The sequence below is a fragment of the Dendropsophus ebraccatus genome, chromosome 2 (assembly GCF_027789765.1).
Source record: "Dendropsophus ebraccatus isolate aDenEbr1 chromosome 2, aDenEbr1.pat, whole genome shotgun sequence".
NCBI lineage: Eukaryota > Metazoa > Chordata > Amphibia > Anura > Hylidae > Dendropsophus > Dendropsophus ebraccatus.
Genome location: NC_091455.1, coordinates 27,286,608 through 27,307,880, shown reverse-complemented (window position 1 = coordinate 27,307,880; position 21,273 = coordinate 27,286,608). Strand labels below are relative to the sequence as shown.

Sequence of the window (21,273 nt, the reverse complement as noted above, 5' to 3'; positions counted from 1 at the left end):
TTGAGAGAGAACATCCACCCCCATCCGCCATGAATGTTGTTTGTACTCATGTTTTTTCGGCAAATGGGCATATAAGGAGGTATTGAATGTTGAACCATTACCCCTGACGAAGCCACGTGAGGTGACGATATGCATAGGGTGTGCAGACCGGAGCCCCATTCCAGAGCCCTGGGTGATATGTTACTATATTATCATTGATTCAGCCTGACTCTCCATTGATAGGGTGGTTTAACACGGTGTCACTTTTCTGGATAGGTTTATGGGTTGGTTCTATATATTTATATTCTATATGTGATTATTTATTTGTTTATTGATACATTTTTTGTGAGCACGTGCACTTTAGGAGGATAATATATGGAATAGTCGGGTTTGAAATTTATCTGATTGGTTGGCATACAGGGCCTGGTGGATATTGTTTCGCTGGGGCTGCGGTGGGAGGGACATACTCATTGTCATGTTTACTCCCTGTGATGGTTTACCCGCATTGGGTTTTTAGGTGTTTTTAAGTGTATGTCCATTTGCTGTTTGTACATGTATTTTTGGAAATAAAGATATTATACTTATTATTACATGATTGTGGGTGCGCCATTTATTGTCCTTCTTTGTTGTTTTGTACGTGTTCTGTAATCAGGACATGGGCAGCATCCCAGGTACAGATTTATAGCAGCTCCCGCCCCTCTTTTGTATACAAACTGAAAAATCTGTAACACAAGGCCTCAACGTACAATGTACATTTCATAGGGTTGGTGTCTTCTTATGGAGCAGAAGGGCCTATGGGGCTCTCCAGGTATTGTGGTGACTGCTAGCTCGGCAGACCCCATAGTTAAGCTTGTTGCTTGTTGGCCCCATCAATCTTATTATCCAGCTTTCTCAGACCTTTGAACCACCAACCCACCCAATTTAGAAGCTTTGCTTCTAATAAGATGTTTGTGTTAAATGAATGTTCCAGGTTTATATGTAATATTATAGTTATATATTTATTATATTCTAGGTTCCCTCCCATGTAAAGTCTCTGTCAGTTCAGACAATAAATTGATCTGCATGATCCAAAGTCCTGGTACCGTCTATACAGTAACAAATCAGGGAAAAGATTCAGGTAAGTACAGGTGAAACAAACACATAATCATATAATACACTCAGTACTTTTCAAATCTGTCCAGGGAGGCGTAAAAAGTATTTTCAGCACATACTGTAAGTTTGGCGCATGAAATGCAGCACAATTGGCACAATTTGTACCAAGCTATATTTATTAGCCTGAGGCTGGGGCGGCATTGCCAGCAATGGTAAAATCATCAGATTGCTGTGACACTTCGACAACATTTCCTTATGGAAAAATAAGGACTGGCTCTGTTTAGCGCCATGTAGCAGCACTGAATCACAGGTGGGGACCGGGGACACTAATGTTGGTGGCAGCAGAGGGGCCAGAGGAATGCTCTAATGCCTACATATCAGTAATTTTTGCATACAGTGGGGAGATTTGCTTGCTGCAACACTATCATGACAAGCCAATTTGTTATACTTACATCCCAAAATAGATGGTTGTCACCTCCTTTTCCTATTTATAAATAAAAAATATAAATCCAAAAAATTATGTGGTGTCACTAAGGAGGTACAGGGAGGGGTCAAGTTACCAATCGTAAGTTGCAATGCGATTGTGGGAAGCCAATCTGTTAAACTAATCTCCAGGTATGGCACATGACCTGCAGCTTTATTTATTCCTATGGAGCCACTCGCTAGAAAGAGCCAAGTGGTGTACTCTGCTCTCTCCTGCGGCTCCATAGAGAATGAATATAGCCACTGGAGAGAGGCAAGTACCGCAATCGGCTCTTTCTGGCGGCTCAATAGAAATTAATAGAGCCACGGTTCACGTGCCTTACCTGCGGTTGTAATCATAACAAAGGAGTCAGAGTCCGATACTGAGATTGCCAGGGGGTACAGAGGTTGGATCCCCAAAATCTCTTACTAGATCACTATCCTGTGGATAGGGGACAATTTATTTTGAGATGGACAACCTCTTTTAAGCATTTGAGTGCAGATATCATCAATCAATGCAATACATGTGTTCTGCATTGATCTATATTAGCAATCATGGTATTGCTCATAGAAGTCCTCTAGGGGGACTACAAATTAAAATAAAAAAAAAAATAGTAAACTTATTTGCTATTGCCACGTGCGAAATTACCAGAACTATTAAATTAACCCGTCAAAGTGCAAAATTTTAGATTTTTGGTCATGTCACATCCAGAAAAAAAGTCATAAAAAGTCATAAAAACTTCACATATTGACAAGTGAGATACTAAAAAAAAAAGTACAGATCATGATGCAAAGATTAACCCCTCAAATAGCCCCATAGACCAAAAAATAAAAAGTTAAAAGGCTCAGCATATTCATTTTTCATTTTATTTAATTTTTTTTTGCAAATAATAATTGTAATTGTACTGACTTGAGGATCATAGATAACATGTAGGTTTTACCACACTGCGACCAGTGTAAAAATAACCCAACCCCCCAAAATAGATAAAAGTTCACTGTGCATATATTTTTTCCCAGGTTTTGAAGCATACTTTATTGAAAGATTAAAATTAAGCTGGACATTTATTAAAACTGGTATACTCTTATGCCAGTCTTAAATAAATCTACGCCCCCTTTCCCCCAAACGAATTTACTAAGAGGCACACACCTCTTAGTACAGCTGGCCAGCCCATTGCACAAAAATCTACACCTGCTCCGTCATTTTGAGTGTAAAATAACGGACATCATTTAGCTGTCTGTCCTCCCCTTAGTGCAATGACGGCTGTTGGTACATTATTCTAGTTTGGGTTACTAATTGGACTTTGGATGCGGCTTGATTGAAAAGTTAATTGAATGTAATAGTCAAAACGGAGAGAGAACGTTGACAAAAGAAAAACTGTGTGTAAACAACTAATAAAAAACATCCGCTGTTTGCAAAAGATGTTCGAAAATAATTGTCTGTTATTCAATATGTCATTCAATGCAATGTGTGCATTGGACGTCTGTCTTACCATTGACTTAAATCGTGGCAATAACGGAATTTGAAATTGCAATAGCGGACGCTTTTTCTCTATTTTTGAACATAGCCTTTGAACATATGAACATAGCCTTACAAAGAGAAATTCCAAACACTAAAATTGCTAAAAACCAATTACATACAGTATCTGAGAAAAAAATTAATCTAAGTGTTAAAGTCCCATATAAACATATCACAGGAGACAGAATACAGCATTTTTACACAAATTATTATTTTTTTTAAAAAGTAATATAAAATAAAAATAATAACTTATCAGTGTAATCATACTGATTCACAGAATACAAATAAATAACGTAATTTTTACCTAAAGTATACTATGTAAAAATAAAGACCCCCCAAAAGTGTGGGGGGGGGGGGATAAAATAAAGTGTGTATATATATATATAAAATTTTTTTTTTTTTTTGTTCGTTGGTTTTATTTATTTTTTTATTTTTTTAACTATACCTCACAAGTAACTTTTTTGAGGTTTCACCGTACATTTTTGGTCAGCATTGTACTGCTGGTAGTGATGAGCGAATACTGTTCGATCGAATAGATATTCGATCGGATAGTAAGGTATTCGAACTATCGAATATTATCAAATAGTTCGCCGAATATTCGATAAATATTCGATAAGCGTTCAAATCCCCCAGCTTCCGTTTTTTACCTCCAAGTGGTCGAATAGATGTTTTTCAATAATCAAATACTTGTTTCCATTGACTTTAATGGGATCGAATATTCGATCGAATATTCGAATATTTGGGAGATATTCGTACGAATATCGAATATTCGAATATTTCACTATTCGCTCATCACTAACTACTGGTTAAGACGTAAGGGAAGCAGTTGATACATTGATATCATATTATATGTTAATAACATATATTTTGCATTGATAAATGTGTGTATTTTTTTTTTATTTAGTACATGGCATTGGTTATGCTTGGTCACCATCAAGCCTTGTGATATCTACAGGAGACACCGTGGTTTGGAACTGGCAAACCCTGCCTTTCGTTCAGGGTGTTGGATACAGAGTGTTCTCCGTGTCAGATCCTGACGGCACTACCTATGATGGCATTTCCTTCAACAGTGGGGTTCGTGTAGCATCAGGTCTGTATCTACTTTATCACTGAAGGGTGGTGTCTGTGGACTTGGCATATAATTAGGCAGATCTTTGTGGCAGATTTCCACAGTAGAAAAATATGGATATTGAGTGGATGATTGAGGTTTATGTATTTTCCGTTGGTTAAGATTACATCTGAGCTCCGTTACAGGGAAACTAACAGCAGGTTAGAAGACCCCAACCTGCTGTGATGTTCCCATAGGGCTGGGGACACTGAGAATGAAGGTAATTACTTTCATCATCAGTACCATTTTCCTTACATCCTTATTTTATTAGTACGTAAATTAGGCAGTTTGGTGTACTAGAGATGGTGCCAGGGGCGTAGCTAGGATTCATGGGGCCCCATAGCAAAAAACTGTATGGGGCCCCCCTCCCCTACATACTATACAATATATATATATATATATATATATATATATATATATATATATATATATATATATATATATATATATATATATATATTTAGAGAGAGAGAGAGAGAGAGAGAGAGGAGAAAGCCAATGTTTACTTGTTCTGTCCATCCACTGTATTTAACTATAACAGCGTATTAGGAGCCCCATGGTTATATATATAGGTGCAGGAGCAGACTACCTTTTGCTTAACCCCTCATGAACTGCAGTGTGTAAGTGACCCAATGTTCTCTTCTTACATGCTGCAACACAAAAAAGGGTTAATAAGCTAAAGACAATTAGCTCTCTTCTTCACTGCTCCTGCACTGATAACCCCTGACCTCTGTTCTCTGAGCTCCCACAGAGGTCAGGGGTTATCAGAGCAGTGAGCTAATTGTCTTTAGCTTATTAACCCTTTTTGTGTTGCAGCATGTAAGAGAACATTGGGTCACTTACACACTGCAGTACATAAGGGGGTGGGCAAAAGGACACAGGAGGCTCTTATCTTCCCTGTGCATCAGGCCCCCTCCCCCCAGGGGCCCCATAGCAACTGCCTTTCCTGCCTCTATGGTAGCTATGCCACTGGGTGGTGCCCCAACCCTACATGAGGAGGCAGTAGTTGGGCTGGCTAAATTATTGCACCAAAGGCTGTATTTCTGCCCCCAGTGCCCTGATCCATCTAGTTTACCGATAAATAAAATACAAAATTTAACAAAAATCATGCTAACGATAAAGGTACAAAAATTATCTTCATTCTCAGCATTCTGGCCCTATGGGGATATAACAGAAGTTTAGAGTCTTCTAAACTGCTATAAGTTTCCATTTAAGCTTAAAGTGTCTCTGTCGTTATAACTTTCAAAATTGAAATCAACAGTAGATGTGATATAAAACAAGTTTGCATTATACATTCATTATTTTTTTTGTTCCTATCCTGCTGTAAAACAAAGCTGTACTAACCAGAAATCAAGGTCCCGTCTCCTGAAGGCCGATTTTCTGACTTTCTGTTTGAAAAAAACTGACTAAACACAGGAATTCCGGCCAGTACAGAGAGTCACGGCTCAGTGTGTCCATCAGTCACAAGACGGCCTTCTCTCTGTGAGCGCTCAGATGGCCTGGGATACACAGGACTTCCTGTTTTCTGTTTCCTGTTTTTTGAGAGAAAAAAATACACAGTCAGAAAACAGGAAGTTCTGTGTTTTCCATGATAAAAAAATAATGTAAATTGCAAACTTGCTTTATATCACATCTACTGTTGATTTAAATTATGAACGTAATGTCGACAGGTACACTTTAATAATCAGCCCAATTGGGCTGATATGGTTCCCTGGAGCAATATATAAAGTTCCTGCTGAAGCTTCGGCACATATCGGCCGTGACTGCAGCAGGAGCTTTATACTGGGGAAAAATGACTTTTATTCAGTAGTAGTAGTCTGGGCGGCTCCCCGCCCATATCTAGTCACCGTGCTCTTCCTGTCAGAGTGCTCCGCGGGAATTATTGACAGACAGAGAGGTCCGTTACTGGCCTCTCTGCCTGTCAATCAGACAGAGCACTGTGGCTAGACACGGGCAGGGAGCTGCCCAGATGACTACTTCCCCACCCGTCTCTGTCATGAGCCGGGGGAATAAAAGTAATTTTCCCTGGTATGAAGCTCCTGCTGCAGCCACGGCCGGTATGTGCTGCAGGAGCTTTATACAGTGCTCCAGGGAATCATATAAGCCTGATTGGGGTGATTGGTTCCCTTTAATGTAAAAAAGCTTTTGTATTATAATACTACCATACATGTTTTCTCCTTTATAGGTGTCTTTTCATATCAGTTCACATGTCCGGGTATGTATTACTACAGCAGCGGATATGTTGATGATGGACAGACAATACATATGCAAGGAGTGATCAATGTAATCCCGATCAGTGATCAGAGCAGCCCAGTGCATGTGTATGTTGGAGGAATGGAGGCCACCTATACTTCTGGTAATTAAACCTACTAATATACTATATCTAACATTAGACTTTGCAAAGCGAAAGAATTGGGTAAGCCAGGAAATTTGACAATTCTGCTGTAGTCAGTGGTAGGGACAGGCTGACGATGTTTTCTTTTTGTATGCCTGGCACATAAACTTTATTCAGTGGCTTTGGGAATAGTTCCCGGTACAATGGTGTCATGGTGAGGAAACATATTTTTTTTATTTCAGAAATTTTTATTTCCATACAAAATATTATACAATCTTGTCACACATAATATACATTATTATTCCTTTTTTTACCCCATACCCATCCCTTTACCCCCCCCCCTATCCTTCCCCTAACCCCTTACATGGTGAGGACTCATCCAACGTAGATGTCTTCCTTTATTTTATACTTCCCATTCTATTCCGCATAATATCCCGCCAGGGGATGCCCCCTAGGGTTGCCTTTTTATCTACCAACTATCTGTACCCTCTATGATACTACCTTTCCACCCCTTACTTGTATCACTATCCTATTCTCGCCGTCTTCCCCAAGGGTCAGCCCAGACCAGCTCTACCACCTCTCCATCCAACAACCTTCTTCTAACACCTCAGTTTTTTTTAACCTCCATTAACTACACCACTTACAGCTTTGTCTCCTACTCCCGGGAACACATCCTTCCTTATACACTTTTCCGCTCGCCCAAGAGGACCCATCCCCTTCTCAAGAAGACAGGCTCCCCCCGAACCCGCGGACACTCAACACAATCATCCCAGGAGCCAACTCCCCATTTATTATGCAGGACTTGCTCCTTCTACTGGTCTCCCCTTACAATTGGCATCCATGATTTTCCGGACTTGCCACTGTGGGATCCAGTCCCATTCACCCCCCGGGAGTGGCCTCTTACTTGGGTTTTGATGGCAGCTGTACAGCTAGGGGACCTTTATGTAGTCAACAAATTCTAATCATTCTTGCTTTTACACTTCCATCCACATTTAAACCCCACCGACCTAGGCACAACCACCAAGGGAGACAGCGAGACCACCCACTCACTATACCCTTTAACTCCTCCTTCCCTTTTAGTCCTCGGGCATCCAGGGGACATCCCCTCTGGTTACACAGCATTCCTTTTGTTTTTTACCTCACCAACCCATACTGTACCTTCCCTCCATCCCCCCCCACACACACACACACACACACACATCGCCAGAGGAAGAGGAAACGAAGAAAAAAAAAACACCACAATTCACTTTTCCATATCTTAGGGGCCATGAGTTCTCCAGTATCTATTCCACTTCTCTACAAGCCCTGTTACTTTTGGCCCACTCTTTTTACCCTTATTATGCCAGACTTCGTATCTCAAAATGTTGTTTACTAGATCCCTCCATTCTTTCATACTTGGGGTGAGGAAACATATTTGAATCCCAGATTGTGAGAGACGTTAAGAACCACATGACTCTACCTTGGTGAACTTTACCTCTATTGCTGGAAATTTTAAAATGTCTATACACTTTAGTGTCTTTATTATATCTACAACATCAGAACTTCCTATGGTTCTACAGAATATGTATAGATCACTGTAGGTTATGGGTAGATATGGTCTGCAGCAGACCAGGTAGCAGCAACTCAAGGGGGGGCAGGTGTTAGGGAGCACCATAAAGGCACTTGTCCTGGTGAGCCAAGAGTGGGACCAGCTAGCCACCCCTGGATACACTGGCTCGGCACCACCACACAGTTGAGAGTTGTAGTAGCTGTAGAGTAGTGTAGAGAAGTGAGCCTTGCGCAGCTGCAGGTATGGGTGCAAAGGGACAACTGAGACTCACATTGGGATAAACCAAAAATAGCTTTTACTGTAGCACTTTGAAGGACAAGTATAGAAGTTCACAGCTTTAAATACAACAACCTTGTGTTCAAAGCGAAATCACTCCAGTAGGAAGGCAAAATAGAGACGTACAAGTTCTCACACGCTTTTATACAGAGTCCTGATAAGACTTGCCAATCTTTAGAAATACAATAGTGAATTGTAATACTTGAATACACTTGCGATAAGACAGCTGCTTGGAATACACTTGAGGCAATACTGAAGTTGAGATATACTTGAGAATACACTGGTAGCTAGTTTAGTTGTAATAGACTTTAGTTGTAGAGCAAGGGTATGTTAGGATATTGTGGCTAAGGATTAGGGCCTATTTAGGCACATTGGCTCAGCTGGGGCTCTTAGAGACAAGTCCTGCATCCAGGGGAAGAGACGTCCTCCTACTTCTATTTTGTGGACATGGAGTGACACGAAAAAAGGGAGTTCAGGTCCACCTAGAGGAAGAGCCAGTTGTCCAGGAGACCCTGAAGGGACACGCTAGAGAGTTGCAGTAGAGACGTGGCCTTTGCATTTAGCTAAATTACTGACTAGTGTTGTAACCTCAATACACTTGTAGAATCCTTCAGAGGTAGCAAAAATAAAGAAGACAGTCCCACAGCGTGAATAGGTTAGTCCCATCCTTCACCGTAGCACCATGTGGTGCTCTAGCTAGACATGGCTAGGATCTAGTAGTTAGAAAAAATTACAGAAGTACCGCATAAGGCTCCTGGGCCTGGAAAGACGCTCTGTGAAGTTGCTCTCTCTCATACACTGGAACAACTCTGGACTACAACTGAACCTATAGTCCCACTCAATATATATATATATATATATATATATATATATAACAGGTATGGATCTGATTGGGCAAAAAGCTTGGGATACCCATTTGTGCTACGTCGAGGCTACTGAGGTAGCTAGCTCAGGGATTGGTTAGCAAAATATCAGAACAAAGACATCAGTTAACCCTTATACATTTTTAGCTATAAGCCATGCAGTAAGACAGTGAAATCTAGTGGCGGGAGTTGCATACTACAGACTACAGTCTCAGAGGTTATACATAATACTGGACAAACCTATACTTGTTTAGAAAAGACAGTGGACCCCCCTCTGGGACACTGCAAGTGTCTGAAATGGGGCTATATTATGGCTGTGTGATAATGGCATAGAGCAGGGGTCCTCAACTGGCGGACCGCGGTCCGAACCCGGACCGCGGAGGCCAGCTGACCGTACCCCTGGTCGGACTCCTAACCGCCCCGGATCTGGTCCGTCCCGCTCCCCACCGCACTGCCTCCCGCCCCATAGGCGTACTGTCCTTAGATGTCAGTACGCCTGTGGGGCTGGGGGCAGTGTCGGTCCGGGCCCCCGGCTGATACACGCTCTCTGGGGATGTCCCGGGGATTCCCCAGCAGAGCGCGCACCACAGACCTCAGTGTACGCTGCCGGCCTGTCCTTCGCGGAAGTGCAGGCCGGCGGCGTACGCTGAGGTCACTGATGCGCGCTCTGCTGGGGAATCCCCGGGACATCCCTACAGAGCGCGTATCAGCCGGGGGCCGGACCGACGGGAAGAGACGAAGACAGCCGCAGCGGGGAACAAGGTGCTAGGTGAGTTGTTTTTGTTATTTTTTTTTTCTGTCTGGGGGGCATCTACAAGGGGAGAGCGCACAGGTGGACTATATACTACAGGGGGGACCTCACAGGGGGCTATATACTACTGAGGGGGCTATATACTACTGGGGGGAGCGCACAGGGGGCTATATACTACAGGGGGGACCTCACAGGGGGCTATATACTACTGAGGGGGCTATATACTACTGGGGGGAGCGCACAGGGGGCTATATACTACAGGGGGGACCTCACAGGGGGCTATATACTACTGAGGGGGCTATATACTACTGGGGGGAGCGCACAGGGGGTAATATACTACAGGGGGGACCTCACAGGGGCTATATACTACAAGGGGGAAAGCACAAGGGGGGCTATATACTACTGGGGGGAGAGCACAGGGGCACTATATACTACTGGGGGGAGCTCACAGGGGGCTATATACTACAGGGGGACAGCGCATGGGGGGCTATATACTACAGGGGGAGCTCACAGGGGGCTATATACTACAGGGGGGAGCTCACAGGGGGGCTATACACTACTTGGGGGGAGCTCACGGGGGCTATATACTACTGGGGGGAGCTCACAGGGGGCTATATACTACAGGGGGAGAGCACAGGGGGGCTATATACTACTGGGGGGAGCTCACAGGGGGCTATATACTACTGGGGGACAGCGCACAGGGGGCTATATACTACAGGGGGAGAGCGCACAGGGGGGCTATATACTACTGGGGGGAGCTCACAGGGGGCTATATTCTACAGGGGGAGAGCGCACGGGGAGGCTATATACTACTGGGGGGAGCTCACAGGGGGCTATATACTACAGGGGGAGAGCGCACAGGGGGGCTATATACTACTGGGGGAGCAACAGGGGGCTATATACTACTGAAGGAGAGCGCACAGGGGGGGCTATACACTACTGGGGGAGCAACAGGGGGGCTATATACTACCAGGGCAGTCACCCCCTTTGTACCTAATATCAAAGGCCTGGTGAGAGAGAAAAAAATGCCAATTTTCCCGCTAATAAGCAGCAATTCTGTATATAAATAGTTGAACGTTTGTGACAAAGTAACAAAACACGTTTCCTACTGATGTTCAGCTCGGACCTTCACCTGACAATAGACCCCGGTAAGTGGACCTTCACTAAAAGTTGTTGAGTACCCCTGGCATAGAGTATGGGCCTAATATAGTGAAGAGCTGACACTCTCATATTTGAACATCCAAGTCATAGGCCATCATATTCTGCGATGGGAATAACTGTTGTGTTAACAACAAAATGTAGGTTGCATGGAGGCAGTTTATGCAGCTGCTGTGGGGCCTCTGCAGAGAGGGTGCCCAACCTAGCAGAGCCCTTTCCAATGTAATATGTGAGCAGAGAATTGTGGTAAAAGTGACAACCGACCTTTTGAGGAGTGTGGCTTACATAAAGGTTGTGGCTATATATACACAGAACCCCTATATCAGTATCTTGCCTCAGAACAGATCTGTACATTAATATTAAACCTTCAACTAGACCCCTTTAATAATATCAGATCCCACTCCAGAGCAATAAATAAATTTTGGACTTCAGATCAAACCTCCTGAATATACATTTACACCCATTTTATTGACCTGATATGAGGTGCCAGACCTCGTAATACCTTGCAAGCAGGCGGGGGGGGGGGGGGGGGCATAATAAATAAGCACCACTATCCTCTCCCCATGCCCCGAAGCACTTTGTCACAGACTCCAGGATCTCTGCTGGAACTAATTTACCCGAGTTCTGATGTTGTCAAGACTCAGGGGAAAATACCCAATCAGGCTGATGAATTGCCCGCTCAGTGGTGACTGCAGTCACTGACTGGCTGAGCGGGCAATCCATCATCCAAGTTGTGATGTAGCTGGAGCAGGAGATCCCTGGCCCACTGGGCATGCTGAAGCTGTGATACAGCGCTCCGGAGGGACGGGGAATGGTAAGTAGGGTTTATTATGTTCCTCCCTGCCACCATTTTATTTATTTGGGATTTCTTCTTTAATATCAGACAATAGACCAAATACATTAATTTAAGGTCCTATATTGCCTCTATTTTAGACCTTCTTTATTGATTTCTGCTTCTTATAATAAAATATGAGACCACCTACAGTAATCATAATCAAACTGCAGACCAGGTCCCTAACTTTATTTATATCAATAACACATTTAAAGTTACTTTCCTTGCTCTTGGCCCTTGTTCAGCTTTGGACACTGTTGTATTGGATCCTGATGTTTTTCAGAATCAGGATGTTGTATACGCTGCCATACACAACATCCTGATGCTGCCTGTTGTCAGGACTTGGAGCTAATCAATGGCTGAAAAATAAAGGTGAGTATAGAGGACACTATAAGCCCTACAGGTACTGCATGATATATCTTAATCTTATTAGATGCTGCACCCCCATTGACTAACAATAGAGTAACTCCCTGTAAAAGTAGGAGAGTAAAGGCCCTATTACACCAAAAGATGTCTGACAAATTATCTTACAGATTTTATTCAGCCAAAGCCAGGAATGGATTTGAAAAGAGAAGAAATATCAGTCTTATCTTTGCGACCTGTTCTCAGTTTTTAGTACGTTCCTGACTTTGGCTAAAAAATCTGTCAGATAGTCTGTCAGACATCTTTTGGTGTAATAGGGCCCTTAGTTTGTCTTTTCCTTGTTGTCTCTCCCCAGTTCAGTCACTAAAAACCTGCAAAGAAAAGTGGTCACCATGAGGGAAGAAGTTTAAAATGTACTCAAGTCATGAACATTTAAATTGGGCACCAAATTGTCCATTTACATTTGATTCGGTGTGGTGGTGTCACAGAGCAAAGCAAACTACTAAACCTGTTCCCTAAGAAGGGAATTTATTGTTTGTTTGTTTCATATTTCTACAGGTCTACCCCCCACCACACCGCCAAGTGACTGCCTCACACCAGGCCCAGTGTGTCCACCGGCCACCTCCTCACCTCCCAGTAACACATCTATATGGTTTGGATACTCTGTATGTTATTCTCCAGTTATTACCAGCATTACACCAACGTTTGGAACAATCCATGATGCTATAACCATCAGAGGATCCGGGTTCAGTAACATTACCTGTGCTAACAAGGTATCTTTATCTGTCAGCTCTATCACACTGTTACCAACTGTGACAAACAAAACAACCAAATAAAGAATTAACGGGATTATCCAGGATTAGAAAAAAGCATGGCTACTTTCTTTCAGTAACAGCATCACAACTGCCCACAGGTTGTGTGTGGTATTACACTTCAGCTCTATTTACTTCAAGGGAACTTAGGACAGGTGAAGTGCTGTTTCTGGAAGAAAGTGGCCTGAACGACCCCTTTAACGTATAAATGTGACGTAAGTGATTACAAAATAGCTAACAATATTACAGAAGAAGTCCGACGGGGGGGAATAATTTCGGGCACGGATTGGGGGGAACATAAAGAAAGTATGCTTACCGAACCTCATGCCTGTGCTGTGCCGCATCAAAGGGCTCCTATACCCCACTGGATGTCATTTTCTCCCAGTTGTGAGGTACACACCAGATAAAACATCACTAAAGGGTGGACTTTAGCCCTCTCAACCAACTCAGAAACCCTATTTTCTGATAAGCTTCTTTTGCTCTCCAAATCTAATGTTTGTACGGCTAGTTGGTTCTTTTCACCTGTGGCACTATATTGTATTTGCCTGACAGCTCAGACGGAGATGGTATCGTCGTGACGCCAGTGCTTGTCCAGCAGACAGGTGTGATGTTGGGACCTGCTTTGTGTTTGTGGCTGGCTGTAATCCCCAAATGGCTGGTGACCTGCTGGGTTGTAATGGGTCCCTTGGGCTCTTGTAACCGTAGTTATGAGTGGCAACTGACCCACCCGGACAATCGGTAGTGTCACCCACAGAAAGGGGGAAAAATAACCCAAGGTGTGCAGTTGGTGTGTGTTAGGGTGCTGGTGCGGATAAAGTATGAAGGAGTCCCAGTGACATAAAAATAGAACAGCTTTACTGTAAAGTCTCTCAGCATACAATACACTTCAGTAGAATAGATAAATCTTCACACAGACTTTAGTGCTTGAATTTGTTGTGCTTTAGAAGGTGCTTAGAGAAGTAAGTAGAAGAGAGGTAGTTGTAGCGGTGCTTGAAGAGTTGAGCAGAGTAGAGGAGAAGAGTTGGTCGAAGGAGCCCTGACCTAGTGTAGCAATGTACTGTGTCAGAATTTTTGAGAATACTTTGTAGTGAGACGTTTACTTGTGTTGAGTGATGCATTCTAATAGGGTGATACAAGCCCCATCCGTGGTTTTCTGGGCAAAGCTAAGTTTCCAAGGATACATAGACCTTCCTTTGGTAGCTTTGTCCTATACAGGCTAGTTCCTCTTGTGTTTCAGAATACTACCCTGCACTTTCTAGACGTGTTCTTGACGTGGTTCAGGGTGTTCCTGGACTCTCCTCCCTTAAAGTGTTTAGCACTGCATAGTAGATATAGTATAAGTAATAGTAAAATAACTAGTTGTCTCTAGTTGCACCTGTGTACTCTGGTCTTAGCCTAGACTGCACTATGGTCCCAAGGGGCAATGTTCTAGAATACACTGACGTCGAGACACGTGATGGTGTCTCTGGGGTGTTTTGGTTGATCTCCCTGAGGTCAACCAGCGTCTTTTTGCATGCACTATGGTCCCAGACAAGGGTCCTGGCATAAGCCAGGCCCTGGCTAAAGCAGGGACACTTGCTCTGTGTGTCTCTCTACCACGAGAATCTGGATAAGACTCTGACTACACTTCCTCCACTAAGTAACTCCTACTACAAGGGCATAAAGAGAACTTCCCTGTTAGTGGTGGGGATGAGTGTGTGTAGGAGAAAGGAGATAAGAGATTGGTTAGAAGTAGAAAGGACCTCCCATTGCTCCACAATAACATCTTGTACACATAAAACTTTCGTGCAAATCCACAGCTTCTTAAAATTCTAAATTAATCTTTATTTGGCATTACAAAAATAAAAAATGCAACATAAGGTTTAAAAACACACTGACGCATTGCGAGGACAAGCCTCTTAATCATGGCAAATGTGAACTGTTGGTTTAACCTGTAGTATGTAACGCCCTGTTCCATGGAATGCCTCTAACTAAGGAAACACCTGAATCAGGTGAATCATGACCAACTTACACTGGAAAAATGCAATACAGTTATATACAAAAATACACAGTAATTCATTTAATAAATATATACATAATTTAACCCTTTCGGGAATCTGGTGTCAAGAGGGAGGATCCACAGGGCTTCCCATTTACGTAGCAGTAATGTCCAGTCACCACCCCGTCTAGGTTCATTAACTCTTTCTATGGCACTGATTTTAAGACTGTTTACATTACCATCATGGAATTCTACAAAAAAAAAAGGAGAAATTGGCCGCACATCTAAGACTCTGTTCACACTGCAGGTTGCACGCTGCTCGTGGCTAACGCAGAGGCAAAACAACAGAAAGTGCAGCAGCAACCCACAGGTGCAAGAGCTTACCGTATATACTCCTCCCAGCATACACACGGTAAACACCTGCTCTGTAGATATTAAAAAGTGAGGATCTTAGCAAACTATTTGATCAAACAGAGTGTACCATGTCGCCAACGTTAAGGCGACTATAACGCCTGGAGTAGTGGATCCACCAGCGATAGCACTGACCTCACCAGGGAGCGGAGTCTAAGGGGCCGCTGGTTTTCACCAGAGCCCGCCGCAAGGCGGGATGGACTTGCTGCGACAGGCGACCCCCAGGTCGCTACCCCTGGCTTGGTTGCTAGTGACGGCAGGCGAGGCGTGGCAGGAGCAGTAGGCAGGAGATAGTGCAGGCGGAGGATAGTATATGTGCTTGCAGGTGGCGGACAGGACTCAGGAACAATGGGAAGGCAGCGGGCAAGGACTAGGGACTCGGACTGAGGACAGGAACAAGGGACAAGGACTAAGGTCAGGAACAACAGGGAGCTGGGCCAAACGCTATGGGAAGCATATAGAGGCTCCAACACGAGGGACAGGGCATGCTGGGATTTATAGGGAGTGATTGGGTGCAACTACCAATTAGGGACGGACTGGCCCTTTAAATCTGAGACAGCCGGCGCGCGCGCGCCCTAGGAGGTGGGGACGCGCGCGCCGGCCGGCACAGACGGAGACCGGAGCGGGACGAGGTGAGGCGCCCCCTGGGGCCGAACAGACCGCAGCGCTGGGTCCCTGCACAGGGACCCCGGCAGCTGTGTGGGATAGAGGGCGGTCATGACAGTACCCCCCCCCCCTTGGCCTCCCCCTCTTTCTAGCCTGCAGGAACCCCTTGATGAGATCTTTGTCCAGGATGTTAGCCTCGGGTTCCCAGGACCTCTCCTCAGGACCAAATCCTCTCCAGTCCACCAGGAAGAATCGTCTCCCTCTGACAGTTTTCATGGCCAGAATGTCTTTAACAACGTAGACGTCGTCAGAGACGGCTTGTGGAACAGAGAACGGAGACTTATCGGAGAACCGGTTGAGGACCACTGGCTCCAAGAGGGAGACATGGAAGGCGTTAGGAATCCGCATCGTAGGGGGCAGGCTGAGTTTGTAGGTGACAGGGTTGATGCGTTTTAGCACCGAGAAAGGACCAAGGAATCGAGGACCCAACTTGTAGCTGGGAATCTTGAGTCGAACATATTTGGCCGAGAGCCAGACTTTGTCACCTGGAAGAAAATTCGTGGCAGGTCTCCTCTTCTTATCAGCCTGGTCCTTCATGCGTTCAGAGGCTTTGAGTAAGGACTGTCGAGTTTGTTCCCAGATCGACTGCAGGTCAGATAACAACTCCTCCACGGCTGGGACCCCAGAGGATGGAGAGAGAGGCAGAGGAGGACGGGAGATCAATTGCCCGGTCTTTTGAGCTCCTGGATGCCCGGCCACCAAAGAGGAATGCCCCCACTTCAAGATACGTTTTCGGAGTGCGGGGCGCACATAGGTCTTACCGGGAGGCAGTCTCTGCAGAGCAGAAGTGGCAACTGGTACTAGGCGATCGGGAGGTATTATATGACAAGGAGATTCCTCTTGCCCCATGACATCGGATGCTCGGGATAATGCATCGGCCTTTATATTCTTCTCGGCTGGACGGAAATGAATGGTAAAGTTGAACCGAGAGAAGAAGAGGGACCACCTGGCCTGCCGGGGATTGAGGCGTTGAGCCGATTGGAGGTAGAGGAAGTTCTTGTGGTCCGTGTAGATGTTAACGGGATGTTTAGCCCCCTCTAGGAGATGACGCCACTCCTCCAGTGCCAACTTAATAGCCAGGAGCTCACGGTCTCCAATCGTATAGTTCCTCTCGGCAGGGGAGAAAGTCTTAGAAAAGAACCCGCAGGTTCTGGTCTTGCCTGATCTGTCCCTTTGCGAGAGGACGGCTCCTGCGCCCACAGAAGATGCATCGACTTCAAGCGAAAATGGCCTGGTGACATCCGGACGGACTAGAGCAGGAGCAGAGGCAAAGGCAGACTTTAGGCTATTGAAGGCTTGTTCGGCCTCAGGAGGCCAACGTCTGGGATCCGCCTTCTTCTTGGTGAGAGCCACTATGGGTGCGACCAGGGTCGAGAAGTGAGGGATGAATTGCCGATAATAGTTGGCGAATCCAAGGAAACGTTGGATAGCTCTAAGTCCCACAGGGCGTGGCCACTGGAGGACAGCGGAGAGCTTGGCCGGATCCATCTGTAGACCCTGGTCGGAGATGATATAGCCAAGAAATGGAAGACTACGCTGATGGAAAACGCACTTCTCTAGCTTGGCGTACAGATGATTGGCCCGTAGTCTTCGCAGGATCTGACGCACTTGTGCCACATGAGTCTGCTGGTCAGGGGAGAAGACCAAAATGTCTTCAAGATAGACAATGACGCAGACATAGAGGAGGTCTCAGAAGATATCGTTCACGAATTCCTGGAAGACCGCTGGGGCATTGCATAGGCCGAATGGCATGACCAGATATTCGTAGTGCCCATCCCTGGTGTTGAAAGCGGTCTTCCATTCGTCTCCTTCACGAATACGGATTAAGTTATACGCTCCCCTGAGATCCAGCTTGGAGAAGATCCTAGCTCCACGAAGGCGGTCGAATAGTTCGGGGATTAGCGGAAGAGGATAACGGTTCTTGACAGTCACCTTATTTAAGCCCCGGTAGTCTATGCATGGGCGGAGGGAACCGTCCTTCTTCTGCACAAAGAAAAATCCAGCGCCAGCGGGAGACGTGGATTTACGAATGAAGCCCTTCTGTAAGTTCTCCCGGATGTAGGAGGACATGGCTTCAGTCTCGGGCACAGAGAGGGGGTATACTCGACCCCGTGGAGGAGAAGTTCCTGGAAGAAGGTCTATAGGGCAATCATAGGGCCGATGAGGTGGTAGGGAGTCCGCCTCCTTAGCCGAGAAGACATCAACGAAGTCTTGGTAATCCTCCGGTAGTCCAGACAGAGGCTTGGCGTAAGCAGGTGACCTCGTAGAACATTTGGGTTGAGGAGACCTCAGGCACCTATTTGGACAGTCCTGGCCCCAACTGAGAACCTCCCCAGTTCTCCAGTCAAGCTTAGGGGTATGTAATTGCAGCCAAGGAAGACCCAGCAGGATGTTAGAAGAGGAATGGCGCAAGACGTAGAAGGAGATCCTCTCCTGATGTAAAGCGCCCACCTAGAGGATTAGGGGTACAGTCTGGCAGTGTACCGCTTCGTTAAGAATCTCGCCCGTGACCGAAGAGATAGACCGGGATTGGGCTAGCTGGATCACGGGTAGCCGCCATCTTTGGACCAAGGAAGCAGAAATGAAACTGCCAGCAGCGCCAGAGTCGATGAGGGCAGTGGTCTGACGAACTTGCCCAGAGGGTGTCTGGATGGAGACTGGCATAGTCAACCTTGGAGAGGTGGCATTCACACCTAGGGAGGCCTCTCCCACCGGACCTAGGTGCGAGCGTTTCCCGGACGCTGAGGACGTTGTGGACATCTCTGCCGATAGTGATCAGCGCCACCGCAATAGAGTTAGAGATTCAGGTTCAGTCGACGAGTCCTCTCATCAGTTGTCAGGCGAACACTTTCCACCTGCATAGGAACCTCTGGAGACGACTGGGACATGGGAGCAACGGGATTCTGGAACACCGGTGCCAGCCGAGGATGGCGACGGGGCAGGCTCAGACGCCGTTCTTGCCGGACCTCCTCCTCTCTCTCGGAAAACCTGGTGTAGACTCTGGTAGCCAGTAGGATGAGTTCGTTCAAAGAGGTAGGCAGGTCTCGGGCAGCGAGCACATCCTTCACTTGACTGGACAGGCCCTTTTTAAAGGTGGCAATCAGAGCGGCCTCATTCCAGTCTAGTTCCGCAGCCAGGGTGCGGAACTGGATGGCGTAATCACCAACGGAGGAAGTCCCTTGGGATAAATTGAGGAGAGCAGTCTCAGCCGAAGACGCACGAGCAGGTTCCTCAAAGACAGAGCTGAACTCGTCCAGGAAGATTCGGAGATTGGCAGCAACCGGATCATTACGGTCCCATAGTGGTGTGGCCCAGGCCAGAGCTCTACCCTCCAATAGGCTGATAATGAAAGCCACTTTAGAGCGCTCGGTGGCAAACTGACTGCTTAGAAGTTCGATATACATAGTGCATTGGGTCAAGAATCCTCTGCACAACTTGGGGTCACCTCCATATTTACTTCGGAGAGCCAGTCGTAGTTTTGAAGAGGCTGCAGGAGGTGATGACTGCTGAGCTGTGGTATGCTGCTGTACGGCTGCAGTCAGTTGTTGGATAAGCTGTGACTGTTGCTGGATCTGTTGAGCCTGTAGGGCGACCACTCGGGCTACTTTGCGGATATCAGGCACCTCGCCGGGATCCATGGTTGGAGCCTACTGTAACGCCTGGAGTAGTGTATCCACTGGACCGTCACCAGCGATAGCACTGACCTCACCAGGGAGCGGAGTCTAAGGGGCCGCTGGTTTTCACCAGAGCCCGCCGCAAGGCGGGATGGACTTGCTGCGGCAGGCGACCCCCAGGTCGCTACCCCTGGCTTGGTTGCTAGTGACGGCAGGCGAGGCGTGACAGGAGCAGTAGGCAGGAGATAGTGCAGGCGGAGGATAGTATATGTGCTTGCAGGTGGCGGACAGGACTCAGGAACAATGGGAAGGCAGCGGGCAAGGACTAGGGACTCGGACTGAGGACAGGAACAAGGGACAAGGACTAAGGTCAGGAACAACAGGGAGCTGGGCCAAACGCTATGGGAAGCATATAGAGGCTCCAACACGAGGGACAGGGCATGCTGGGATTTATAGGGAGTGATTGGGTGCAACTACCAATTAGGGACGGACTGGCCCTTTAAATCTGAGACAGCCGGCGCGCGCGCCCTAGGAGGCGGGGATGCGCGCCGGCCGGCACAGACGGAGAATGGAGCGGGACGAGGTGAGGCGCCCCCTTGGGCCGAACAGACCGCAGTGCCGGGTCCCTGCACAGGGACCCCAGCAGCTGCGTGGGATAGAGGGCGGTCGCGGCGGCGGCCCGGAGCACGGGACGCTGCCGCGGCCATGACAGCGACCTCGAGACATGGACCCTACTCTAGTATTTTCACACTAGCAATGGCCTCTCCTGGGCTGAATAAGCCTACAACTGGGTAGATAGGAGCCAAATGATCTCTTTTATAGCACCCTTGGGACATGGGTGGAGTGCAGGCCAACAGGAGGTAGCCTCACACCCACATATTCAACAGAAAAAAAGGAAAAATTGGCCAAACATCTAAGACTCTGTTCACACTGCAGGTTGCACGCTGCTTGTGGCTAACGCACAGGCAAAACAACAGAAAGTCCAGCAGCAACCCACAGATGCAAGGGCTTACTGTATATACTCCTCCCAGCGTACACACGGTAAACACCTGCTCTGTAGATATTAAAAGTGAGGATCTTAGCAAACTATTTGATTAGAGTGTACCATGTCACCAACGTTAAGGCGTCCTCGAGACATGGTCCCTACTCTAGTATTTTCACACTTGCAATGGCCTCTCCTGGGCTGAATAAGCCTACAACTGGGCAGATAGGAGCCAAATGATCTCTTTTATAGCACCCTTGGGACATGGATGGAACAGAAAAAAAGGAATTCTACAAAGTGCCTAGAAAAAACAGACAACAACCTAAAGTATTTGTTCTGCCAAATGTCTGTAAGGTGCTCGCCAATATGGATCTTTAGTTTGCGAGTAGTGGATCCCGCATATTGCAAATTACACGTAGTACAATGTGATATATAGACAATGTGGGTGAAATTGCAATTAACAAATGTCTTAATCTTAAATGTGCGACCCATGCTGCTAGACGTCACAAAATTGCACTTGGATGCA

At 46.2% G+C, this 21,273-nt stretch overlaps 1 protein-coding gene across 1 annotated transcript in view; it reads left to right on the top strand.

Moving 5' to 3' along the window:
• Window positions 1-21,273, top strand: part of LOC138783038 (fibrocystin-L-like) — a 218,263-nt gene that overhangs the window by 61,142 nt on the left and 135,848 nt on the right. The window contains exons 20-23 of the mRNA XM_069957185.1: window positions 992-1,096; window positions 3,954-4,139; window positions 6,343-6,513; window positions 12,843-13,057. Coding sequence (XP_069813286.1) covers window positions 992-1,096; window positions 3,954-4,139; window positions 6,343-6,513; window positions 12,843-13,057 — 677 coding nt within the window. The remainder of the gene's footprint in view (window positions 1-991; window positions 1,097-3,953; window positions 4,140-6,342; window positions 6,514-12,842; window positions 13,058-21,273) is intronic.